This window comes from Cygnus olor, chromosome 3 (genome assembly GCF_009769625.2).
Source record: "Cygnus olor isolate bCygOlo1 chromosome 3, bCygOlo1.pri.v2, whole genome shotgun sequence".
NCBI classification, from domain to species: domain Eukaryota; kingdom Metazoa; phylum Chordata; class Aves; order Anseriformes; family Anatidae; genus Cygnus; species Cygnus olor.
Genome location: NC_049171.1, coordinates 13,392,716 through 13,405,447, shown reverse-complemented (window position 1 = coordinate 13,405,447; position 12,732 = coordinate 13,392,716). Strand labels below are relative to the sequence as shown.

At 41.2% G+C, this 12,732-nt stretch overlaps 1 protein-coding gene across 2 annotated transcripts in view; it reads right to left on the bottom strand.

Annotated features, from left to right (window-relative positions):
- Positions 1-12,732, bottom strand: part of NBAS (NBAS subunit of NRZ tethering complex) — a 187,950-nt gene that overhangs the window by 158,258 nt on the left and 16,960 nt on the right. For both annotated transcript variants that reach the window (XM_040551536.1, XM_040551538.1), the window contains exons 10-13: positions 6,855-6,993; positions 5,714-5,779; positions 2,266-2,394; positions 795-858 (exon numbers count right to left, since the gene is read on the bottom strand). In XM_040551536.1, the coding sequence (XP_040407470.1) occupies positions 795-858; positions 2,266-2,394; positions 5,714-5,779; positions 6,855-6,993 (398 nt within the window). The remainder of the gene's footprint in view (positions 1-794; positions 859-2,265; positions 2,395-5,713; positions 5,780-6,854; positions 6,994-12,732) is intronic.

Below are 12,732 nucleotides of genomic sequence, written 5' to 3'. Positions count from 1 at the left end.
AGAAATAGATCAGCTTATTACTTTTCTGCTACTTCAGTGCTTAGTTAGCAGGCTACCCATAAAGATCAGAAGAATTAACCGAAAAAAAAGGATCACCAAGAGAAACAGCGCAAAAAAGCAGAGAGCTTTTAGTAGTATAGACATATAGAAGCACCAGCAAATGGATCAGAAACAGCTATTGATGTCTGCACTCTTGGAAGAGCCATGCAGTATCTAGGGGATAGATGGCTGCATGCAATGGCTTGAATTTTGGGAAAAGAATAGAATACTGACATAAGGTAAAACAAGCCACAGGACAGAAAGCCCTTTTATTTCAGAGTTTTGAAGTTATCTCTCTATATTACGTTAGCATTCAAGATTTATTAGACATACATAGACAGAAGAGCTAAAGGTAAGTTTAGGTTTTAGACTGTGGACTCTAAAAATGTATTATAATGATTATAATTTCATCATTATATTATGATGTAGTAGCTTCTGATACAACCTAAGACAACTGCTTGACTGTTCAGCATTCTAGTCATAATCACATGATTAATAATAAATGAAGTCTTGTATTAGCTGAAATACCCTCTTATTTATGATTATGGCTACAAGAATATTCCTAGGAGAGGATTTTTAAAAACTATACTATGACACTCATTTAGCTATGTCATGCTACAAATTCAGGTCGTACATACAATCTTGTCAACCACCCTAATTATGATTTAATTAAGCTATTTCATATCTTTGTACATTTGTATAAATACTTTTAACCACACCATAACTTAAAACAACAATTCAACTGCACCACATACCTTTTATTTTCTTTCTTTTTTCACTAGAGAGACTCCAGTCTGGGTTGATTTCATCATAACCTGGCTACATAAACATGAGAGGAAACAAGAAGGATTAATATGCTAGCAAATCTTTATAACACAGACAATCTGCTTATTTACTTCACTGCTGACCCACTCATTTTTCAGTGAAAACACTCACAGACAAGTTCAAACCTTTCCTGATCATAAAACATACACCTGCTGAAGTTAAACTTTTCTCCAAACAGTTAAACTAAAGAAGGGGATAGAGGAGAGAAGTAAAAACGAAAAAAAAAAAATACACTACTCGTTTCCTTAATACAAACTATATAGTTTAACCAGATCCAACTGCTTAACTACAGTTAAGCTACAGTTACCCACCCTGTTCCCCAGGGGTCAGTGTTGGGGCCCATCCTCTTTAACGCCTTTATTGATGATTTGGATGAGGGAATTGAGTGCACTCTCAGTAAGTTTGCAGATGACACCAAGCTGGGGGAAAGTGTTGATCTGCTGGAGGGTAGGAAAGCCCTGCAGTGGGACCTGGACAAGATTGGTCAATGGACTGAGGCCAATGGGATGAGGTTCAACATGGCTAAGTGCCAGGTCCTGCCTGCACTTTGGCCACAACAACCCCAAACAGTGCTACAGGCTCGGGGCAGACTGGCTCAAAAGCTGTTAAGAGGAAAAGGATCTGGGGGTGCTGATTGATGCTCGCCTGAACATGAGCCAGCAGTGTGCCCAGGTGGCCAAGAAGGCCAATAGGATCCTGGCTTATATCAGGAATAGTGTAGCCAGCAGGACCAGGGAGGTGATCCTCCCCGTTCTCTGCTCTGGTGAGGTCGCACCTTGAGTACTGTGTTCAGCTTTGGGCCCCTCACTACAGGAAGGACATAGAGGTGCTCAAGGGTGTCCAGAGAAGAGCTATGAAGTTAGTAAAGGGCCTGGAACACAAGTCCTACGAAGAACGTCTGAGGGAACTGAGGTTGTTTAGCCTGGAGAAGAGGAGGCTCAGGGGAGACTTTATTGCTCTCTACAGCTACCTGAAAAGAAGGTGTGGGGAGCTGGGGGTCGGCCTCTTCTCACAAGTAACTTGTGATAGGACTAGAGGGAATGGCCTCAAGTTGCGCCACAGGAGGTTTAGGTTAGAAATTAGGAGACATTTCTTCTCAGAGAGTAGTCAGGCATTGGAACGGGTTGCCTAGGGAAGCGGTGGCGTCACCGTCCCTGGGGGTGTTTAAGGAAATGTTGGACGTGGTGCTCTAGGGATATGGTTTAGTGGGTGGTATCAGTGGTAGGGGTACGGTTGGACCAGATGATCTTGGAGATCAGAATACAAGGCTCTTGAGTTTACCGGAATGACAGAATGCAGTTAAAGCACAGTCATCTGAACTTCTCTCATCTCCTAGGGAAACACATCTCCAGAGGATTAAAACATATACCGCAAGTTTCTAAACACCTATGTCCCTCTTACCTGGTCAGCTTGGTCCCATTCTCCTTGTTGTCTGAGAGATGGAATAGACCAGATTGTCAGTTTTCCTGAGAAATGAATAGCTGCCAGAAGAGCTCCATCAGGGGAAAGATTCATCTTGAAAATTCCATCCTGCTAAACATTGTCAACAAAAACAAAAATCTCTTATCTTTTCAGAAAAAAAAAAAAAAAAGTCAACCTGAAAACTTAACATGCTTTAAAAGTTTTAAAAAAAGAGTTAAAATGAAGGCAAAACAACTGTGGTATGGAAAAGTAAAAACAACCTATATAAATGAAGAATACTACAACTACTAACAAAACTCTGAGACCATGAACTTTTTTATCATATTCTATACAATAAATAAAACCTGAGAATGCAGGAGAAAATCTGCAGGCTGTTCTTAAACCATCTGTTTAGAGAAATCATTTAGCAGCCTCAGTTTTCTATTGTCCTGCCTACATAGTCACCTTCCAAGAAAGATGGCTACCCAAATGCAGCTTAGCACGCAGCTCTCTCCCCCTTGTAGCAGACTTTTGGTTGGGTAACAGGAAAGAGGAAGCAGCATTAGGCCAAACATCAGATTAAGGCCATACTGAAGAAATAATTCAACAATTGTAAGTAAACCTTATCAAAGCTACAAAACATTACATTTCTCCTGGACGAAGTTTTACTTACAGGCAAAATGTAGTGGCCTTGCTCCTACAAACAAAATATTTCCTTAATATTAAGGATTCATGAACTCCTCTACAATTACAGCTGCGTCTCTACATTATTCCCATGAGACAAAATATACACTTGAGTTTTTAAGCCAAACTTAGTGCCCTGGCAATGCATAACAGTTTCTGAAAGCAAGATTTAGATTTGTTTGTGCATGCCATCATCAGGTTCTCAGAGTCTAGTCTTCACTGAAAAACAGAAGTGTGTAGATTTCCAAAGCTTGATATTGATCATGGAATCTCATTTTATTAGTGTAGCTCACTTTTAAAAGCTTTCTAATAAACATTCATCCTATAGTAACAGTAAATACTCAGTATCTAGGATTTAGAACTATCCAAGTCTGACACTAATCAATTTTTAAGCAACACCCTCCCCTCTTGGAAAATATCTCAACATAAGTGAACTATAGATGAGTTACTAGACTTCAATATGATTATGAAGTTTTAATACAAAATCTACAGCAAATTAAGAACAGATATCATTTGAAGATGACTCCTTTTTGTAGTTTTATTTTGGTTAGTTATTTTGGCTTTTAATTATTTCATTTCTTTGGCTGTTTTAAGTTCTAGCTATGCCATAGAAACAATTATGATCAAGCAATCTGCTCATTGTTCTCACTGTTGGCTGGTTTGTAACTTATTGAGAGCACTGCTTAAATTCAAGCTTTCAATGTGCTTTTACACAAAATGGAAGGCATATTAAGATTTTTTTAAGCAAATTATGATTTTTTCTAATATTCATAACTCTTAAGTGTTCTCCAATTATGTTCTTAAGTACCTAGAGTGTAAATTTGTGTTTGTAATTTCTGCAATTTGTATTCTAGTTTCTCAAGGATAGTGCATGCCTACTAAAGGTAATTCTCTTTTTACAAATCAAGTTGCATGCACAGAGTGCTAAGAACAAGAGACTGTTAAAGGACTTAGAAAGATATACCTAAAATATTTAACCCATTCAGATGAACGATCAGTGGTACATAACATAGATTTTAAACACAGGTTAAATAACTACTTAGTATTGGTAACCACCCTTTTGCTGTTTAAAAAACAGCCATGTGGCTGCTAATATGTTCAAATTTACAACCCAATCATTGTTATCTATAGAGATTAATCAGTCCTTTGGCAAAGCAGTCAATGCTGCCTTGGTAAACAAATTGTCAACTTCAGGGAACTGCAGAATAAGACAGTGAGAGCTTCAGTAGGTTGGCACTTCCCATTTTAAAACTGACATTTAAGTTACCAACTCTAACAATCTAATCCAAATACAGGTAGTTCTTATAACCAAGTCCCCTAGCTGCTGTGCCTGTCACATTGTAACACTGTTGTCAATTTCCTACTAAGAATGTAAAATATAGCTCACAGATTTAAACTATAAGCTCAGAAATTGGATTAAAACATTCAATAACAATTTCTGCTTTCCTTTGTGAATTTGGTACTGGCAAGTGCACTGATGATGAAGTTTATCACAGTTATATTCAGTACTAGCCTTCCAGTAAACTTCCACTTTAGTTCAGCCTTCTTTTTTATATTTTCAGTGAAGGAAATAAAATCTCTTCCCATTCTACCCCTGAGAGAGATTCAAAAAGATCTGTTTTCCCCCTCCAACCAAGCATCCAATTTCTTCTTTTAACCAGTCGCCTAAACATCCCAAAAATCTATTAAGGTTATTTCCCAAGTCCATATAACTTCATACAAGCCATTTTTCTCTCCGCAGGACACAGTGAAGGGTGAGAGGTAAATTCTTTACTGCTCCTTCCTTGTAAACCACGAGGGGAAAACTTTCAAAAAAAAATACAAGGAGGGAAAGGGGAAGGAATCAAACAAAGGCTATAGACAAATACAAAATAAGAGACAGGAGAGTGTGGTACAGATACCACAAGGGTAGCCCCAAATGCATGCAGAAGAAAGCTGAAACTGCTATGCACAAAACCTTAGAAACATAGAAAGCATACACCAGCACTTCAATCCGATGAGACTTAACACTCACTCTGTCAAGGGTGAAAAGAATACAAGACACGTACCCAGGGTTTGTTTAAGAACAAACTGCTTTTGATCAGCAGTTTTGCTAGTTTCACATGCATCCTGCTAGTAGAAGTTTGACTCATCATAAACTTTTGCAGCTATTTAGGAAAACATTTCCATAGTATCTCATAACAGACAGCAACAATTAAGTCTCCATTTTCCCTATCTAAGCCAGGAATGATTGATTTGAACTTAATGTATGAAAATTTAGGGCTGTAAGGGAAGAGGGTTTTTGTTTGTTTTCAGGTAGGAGTAAGGTAGTGCAAGAGGCTGGTTTGGGATATTCCTTCGCTCCCCCTCAAGGCATATATTTGAGGAATACCAGCACAACAACCAAGTCTCTTTTAGAGCGTACACATGCTACGTTCATTATATTCATTAACAAATAACTAGGTAGCTTTTTGCATCTCCCTTTTTGAATGAAGGTTTACATTCTATTTGAGATTGAACTCTACTTCACTAAAACTGTTCCTGTCATTATGCTGGAAACACCAACATTCAAGCTTCAGGAGATGAACTAATAGGATTTTCAAAAAACCCACAGAAGCTACTCCATTTAAAATTAAAAGCTTACTATTTTTGATAAGCTTTATAGAAATGTAAATTCTTTAGTTGCTTAAATTAAAAACTCCTTTCAAATCAGTCTCCCAGGCAATCATTAATGGACAATTATGTTAGTAGAATACATTTCTGAGGTAGACCTACACCTTAATACCTGTTCTGTTCCTCGTCTGCTGTAAAATCTTAAATTCATAATCCTTAATAATCCTCTTCTCTGTGCCTGTAAGAACAGAAATATACCATGAAATGAAAGAATCCCATACATCATTTTATGCACCAAAAGCTAAGTCAAATTTAAAGTAGCAAAACAACTTTTCAAAATTCTTAAGCTTCCCTAAGGCTACCTATCTTAAAATAATGCAAGGATAACTTTGCCTATTTTGTTGGGTATGTATGTATCATATGACAGAAAAGCATTGCTCACTGCAATGAAATGAAGACCATGAAAACCTCACTTTTGTATAAAGCGATCACCATAGAAGAATAAATATTGGAATTTTTCCTAGCACTGTAAGCTGATTTCAGTGTATCCTTTTATTTATTTATACAATAGTCCAGTTGGAATGGACTTACAAAGATCATCTAGTCCAACTGTCTGACCTCTCCAGGGCTAACCAGAAGTTAGCTTATTCTTGAGGGCATTATTCAAATGCTGCTTGAATATTGACAGGCACAGGGCATCAACAACCTCCCCAGGAAGCCTGTTTGACCACCCTCACAGTAAAGATATTTTTCCTGATGTTCAGTCTGAACCTTCCCTGGTGCAGTTCCTTGCCATTCCCTCACAAACTACCACGTGGTAGCTGTTACCAAATCAAACATTTATTTCTACTAGAAGCCAATGAAGTCAAGAGTCAGAAAACTGAAATATTACAGTTCTACTGGTTTTTCTTATTAAGTCATAAAACAGACAAAAGTAATTTTTTTTCCAGCAAAAAAGGTGACGTATCCCAGTACAAAACGTATTTCACATATTTATGTGGTACAAACTGGGGAGAAGGAGGAGCATTTGGTTCGTGTTTTTTTTGTTTGTTTGTCCCACCCTCCCCATTAAAAAAAAAGAAATCCACAAGTCATAATCAAAAACTTAAAAGTTCAGATCATACTACAGAAAAAAGCAAACAGATGCTTGAAGGGAAGAGAAACTTTTAAAAATTCACACCATAACTTATTTATAAAATAGCAGAACATTGCATTAAGGTTTTACAGTTCAAGAAGAGATACATACAGAACTTCCCATTAGATAATTCTGCTAATTACAATAATCATCCAACAAAATGAGAAAATATACTTACTGTTCTAATGTCATCTTCATAACTAGTGACTTGTTTATAATGGGGAGATCCTGATAGAACTCTCCAAGCAGATATCCCACAACTGGTTGCTTTAGATACTCCATCTTCATCTGTTTCACAGCCTCCTACAAGCAAAAGTCTGTAAAATATACAAAGGCACATTACTGGTTTCATATATTGACACACAAATGTGTTGTTGTCGTTGCTTTTTAAGTCAGAACTACAGCAGTTTGCCTGTAGTAATGAAAAAAACTTTCAGTACATTATAACAACTTACAGTTCCAGTAAGCTTTAAACATCAGGCTGTTCATTCACAGACAAAAAGATTTAAATATTTTTTGATTAACACTTATTTGTGGCATTTATCCCTATCATCTTTGGCTTTCCAAATAAGGCACAACTCCCAGCATTTAAAATAAAATACATCTGGCTACAAACCTGAGATTCTCCCCTACTCTCAAAGAACAATAAAAATTACAACTTAAGCTTATGAACGCCTCAAGACTGCCTCCACCAAGAAAGACAGAAGGGTGATCATTGTAGGTGACTCCCTCCTCAGGGGAACAGAGGGCCCTATTTGTCGGCCTGACCCTACCCATAGAGAAGTCTGCTGCCTCCCTGGGGCCAGGGTCAGGGATGTGGCCAGAAAGCTTCCCAACCTGGTTCGCCTCTCTGATTACTATCCTCTTTTGATAGTCCAGGCTGGCAGTGATAATATTGAAGAGAGAAGCCTGAAGGCTATCAAACGGGACTTTAGGGGACTGGGACGGTCAGTGGATGGAGCGGGAGTACAGGTGGTGTTTTTGTCTATGCCTACAATGGCAGGGAGGGGTACAGAGAGGACACGGAAAGCCCACCTGATTAACACGTGGCTCAGAGGCTGGTGCCAACACAGAAATTTTGGTTTTTTTGACCATGGGGATCTTTACTCGGCACCTGGCCTGATGGCCATAGACTGGTCCCTATCTCTAAGGGGAAAACGGATCCTAGCCCAGGAGCTGGCAGGGCTCATTGAGAGGGCTTTAAACTAGGTAAGAAAGGGGACGGGGCTGAAATAAGGCTTGTTGGAGCTGTGCCGGGGGGAACAATGGCAAGGCTGGGGGTAGAAGGCAATGGCCCAACTGAAGTGCATCTACACTAATACACGCAGCATGGGTAACAAACAAGAGGAGCTGGAAGCCATTGTGCAGCAGGCAGGCTATGACTTGGTTGCCATCATGGAAACGTGGTGGGACCACTCTCATGACTGGAGTGCTGCATTGTCTGGCTGTAGGCTCTTCAGAAGAGACAGGCAGCACAGAAGGGGTGGTGGTGTGGCTCTGTATTAGAGAGTGTTTTGATGTTGTGGAACTTGAGGCTGGGAATGATAAGGTTGAGTCCCTATGGGTTAGGATCAGCGGGAAGGCCAACAAGGCAAGCATCCTGGTGGGGGTCTGTTATAGACTGCCAAACCAGGATGAGGAGATGGATGAGGAGTTCTACAGGCAGCTGGCAGAAGTTGCGAAATCGTCAGCGCTCGTTCTCGTAGGGGACTTCAACTTCCCAGACGTATCCTGGAAGCACAACACAGCCCAGAGAAAGCAGTCTAGGAGGTTTCTGGAGAGCGTGGAAGATAGCTTCCTGATGCAGCTGGTTAGAGAGCCTACCAGAGGAGGCGCCCCGCTAGACCTTCTGTTACAAACAGTGATGGACTGGTGGGAGATGTGGTGGTCGGGAGCTGTCTTGGGCAGAGTGACCACGAAATGGTAAGAGTTCTCTATTCTTGGCAAAGTCAGGAAGGGAACCAGTAAAACCGCTGTCTTGGACTTCCGGAGGGCTGACTTTGAGCTGTTCAGGACACTGGTTGGCAGAGTCCCTTGGGAGGTGGTTCTGAAGGGCAGAGGAGTCCAGGAAGGCTGGGCACTCTTCAAGAAGGAAATCTTAATGGCTCAGGAGCGGTCTGTCCCCACGTGCCCAAAGACGAGCTGGTGTGGAAGAAGACCGGCCTGGCTGAACAGAGTTGTGGCTTGAGCTTAGGAGAAAAAAGAGGGTTTATAATCTTTGGAAAAGAGAGCGGGCCACTCACGAGGACTATAAGGCTGTTGTGAGGCTGTGCAGGGACAAAATTAGAAAGGCCAAAGCTCATCTGGAGCTCAATCTGGCTACTGCAGTTAAAGATAACAAAAAGTGTTTTTACAAATACATCAACACAAAAAGGAGGACTAAGGAGAATCTCCATCCTTTACTGGATGCGGGGGGAAACTTAGTTACAAAAGATGAGGAAAAGGCTGAGGTGCTTAATGCCTTCTTTGTAAGGTGCTTAATGCCTTCTTCAGTCTTTAGTGGCAAAACCAGTTGTTCTCTGGATACCCAGTACCCTGAGCTGGTGGAAGGGGATGGGGAGCAGGATGTGGCCCTCACTATGCACGAGGAAATGGTTGGTGACCTGCTACAGCACTTGGATGTACGCAAGTCGATGGGGCCGGATGGGATCCACCCGAGGGTACTGAGAGAGAGGAGCTGGCCAAGCCGCTTTCCATCATTTATCGGCAGTCCTGGCTATCAGGAGAGGTCCCAGTCGACTGGCGGCTAGCAAACGTGACGCCCATCTACAAGAAGGGCCGGAGGGTAGACCCGGGGAACTATAGGCCTGTTAGTTTGACCTCAGTGCCAGGGAAGCTCATGGAGCAGATTATCTGGAGTGTCATCACGCGGCACTTACAGGGCAACCAGGCGATCAGGCCCAGTCAGCATGGGTTTATGAAAGGCAGGTCCTGCTTGACGAACCTGATCTCCTTCTATGACAAAGTGACACGCTTAGCGGATGAGGGAAAGGCTGTGGATGTGATCTACCTTGACTTCAGTAAGGCTTTTGATACCCTTTCCCACAACATTCTCCTCAAGAAACTGGCTGCTCGTGGCTTGGACTGGCGTACGCTTCGTTGGGTTAAAAACTGGCTGGATAGCCAGGCCCAAAGAGTTGTGGTGAATGGAGTCAAATCCAGCTGGAGGCCGGTCACTAGTGGAGTCCCCCAGGGCTCAGTACTGGGGCCAGTCCTCTTCAATATCTTTATCGATGATCTGGATGAGGGGATTGAGTGCACCCTCAGTAAGTTTGCAGATGACACCAAGTTAGGTGCGTGTGTCGATCTGCTCGAGGGTAGGAAAGCTCTGCAGGAGGATCTGGATAGGCTGGACCGATGGGCTGAGGTCAACTGTACGAAGTTCAACAAGGCCAAGTGCCGGGTCCTGCACCTGGGGCGCAACAACCCCAAGCAGCGCTACAGGCTGCGAGATGAGTGGTTGGAAAGCTGCCTGGCAGAGAAGGACCTGGGAGTACTGGTTGATAGTCGGCTGAATATGAGCCAGCAGTGTGCTCAGGTGACCAAGAAGGCCAACAGCATCCTGGCTTGTATCAGAAGCAGCATGGCCAGCAGGGCTAGGGACGTGATTGTCCCCCTGTACTCGGCTCTGGTGAGGCCGCACCTCGAGTACTGTGTTCAGTTTTGGGCCCCTCGCTACAAGAAGGACATCAAGGTGCTTGAGAGAGTCCAGAGAAGGGCGACGAAGCTGGTGAGGGGTCTGGAGAACAAGGCTTATGAGGAGCGGCTGAGGGAGCTGGGATTGTTCAGCCTGGAGAAGAGGAGGCTCAGGGGCGACCTTATTGCTCTCTACAGGTACCTTAAAGGAGGCTGTAGCGAGGTGGGGGTTGGTCTATTCTCCCACGTGCCTGGTGACAGGATGAGGGGGAAGGGGCTGAAGTTGTGCCAGGGGAGGTTTAGGTTGGATATTAGGAAGAACTTCTTTACTGAAAAGGTTGTTAGGCACTGGAATGGGCTGCCCAGGGAAGTGGTTGGGTCACCATCCCTGGAGGTCTTTAAGAGACGTTTAGATGTTGAGCTTAGTGATATGGTTTAGTGGAGGACTTGTTAGTGTTAGGTCAGAGGTTGTACTAGGTGATCTTGGAGGTCTCTTCCAACCTAGACGATTCTGTGAACAGTTCTGGTCATTCTGTTGAAGCATGAATGAATGGAAACCTAGTAAGTGGTACAGAAAATATTTCTCCTTTAACTGAAGATCAAAGCAGGAACAGACTTTTCAATTTTGTTTTTTAAAGCCACACTATCAGTTATAATATAAACACAGTAATTTCATTACACACATTAGATTCTACTTACAAAAAAAATTGAGGCACACTCGATACTATTGTTGATTACCACTAAGATGTATCAAAACATTTTCCCTTGGAGCCCTTTGACCTTATTAACAGGCAGTTTTAGCATTAACTTATGATCACTTTGATGAAAGCTTTGAGAACAGACGTCTACGTTTGTTTGGAAGCATCATTTTACTGAACAACCCATCAAAAAGTAAAATATCTGCAAAGGCATAGATCGAAGTCATAAGTTGAGCCTGCAGAACATTTATCCATCTTCAAAGTTCAAGTTAATATTGAAATATTCTACCACCTAGCGGCTGAAGCTCATATAGCAGTCATCTGCCATTTGAGCGTATTTCCAAAAAATTCATTGCTGCATTTCACTAACAAAAACCTCTGCTGTAACTACGTAACAAACAGTAATTTATTTAACATTACTGTATAAAAACGTCTTAACCAGTTTTAGCTACCCAGACAGCCGAGTAATAGCTAGTATATAAGTGAAGAAGCCCTCTGTATTTTTTTTTATGACTAGACGTGCAATTTAAATAAATCTCTTCATAACATACTCCTCAGAATAGGTATTGATTTAATGGATATGTATAATATGAACTGAGTATTTCTAGTGGACGAAAACCGATTACTGGGGAAAAGTGCCCTTAGAAAAGAGAAAGAAATCACAGATTAAATGTCATACACTTAATGATCCATTCATTTTTCTTCTGCGCATATTTTGTTTCCCTTCTCCCCTGCATTTCCCTAGTGCAACTTTCCTGTGCTTCCCACCACTTTATCACTGAAGTTTGACACACTGCCACTGATCAAGGAATGTAAGAACTGACCCCAACTTGTACAAAAGCCATCTTTTAGTCACGATATGTAGTTCTTCTGAAGAACAGCAGTTAAAAAATAAGGAAGAAACAAGTTTCCAAATACCTTACAGCACATAAATACAAAATCTATACAAATAAATCAATCTTTTGACTAAGACACTGAGACATGGCACATCACATGAAACTCCTAACAGCTTTAAGTTTTAGGACAAGAGACTCGATATACCCTATTGTGCATGATGTCATGCCCATTCTAGCTGACCACAAATAAACACGTCTGGATACTCACATCTGAGCACACAGTCTAGCATCAGTGAACACAAAATTACACCTGACATCTCTGAAAGATGTTGGCAAAAATCAGTGTTACACAGATTATGCATGAAGTGATAAAAAAATCACTGGAAGCAAGTCTCGTATCCATCTCTTTCACAACTTGACTATTATGAATTTTTTTTTAAAAACAATTCAATCAGTAAACACAAACTTCATGAGATCACCACAGCACAGTTGTCAACACCTAATAACCAGAAGACAGCAGGCATAATCCTCTGGAAAATTAATTTTTCTGTAGTCTTGTCCATCCATAGGCATTTACATTCTTCTGCGAGCTCCAACTTCCATTGCAACATGCCACTGAGTTAAAAATTTCAACAGCAATAGTGACTAAAATTCAATTACAATTGACGGCACTGTGCCAGAGTTGACTCAGAGACAAACAGTAGGACAAAGACCAAGAGAAGAGTTGTCAATAGTAGTGACAACAGTAGCACCAAAACTGCCTGAACTAGCTCTCAAAAACTCCATCAAGATAAATCTTTTCAAAGAAATTTTGGAAAGAACTGTCATATGCAGTGCAACATATTTATAATTCAGAAGTATCTTTTAGGATAAATGAAACTCAATG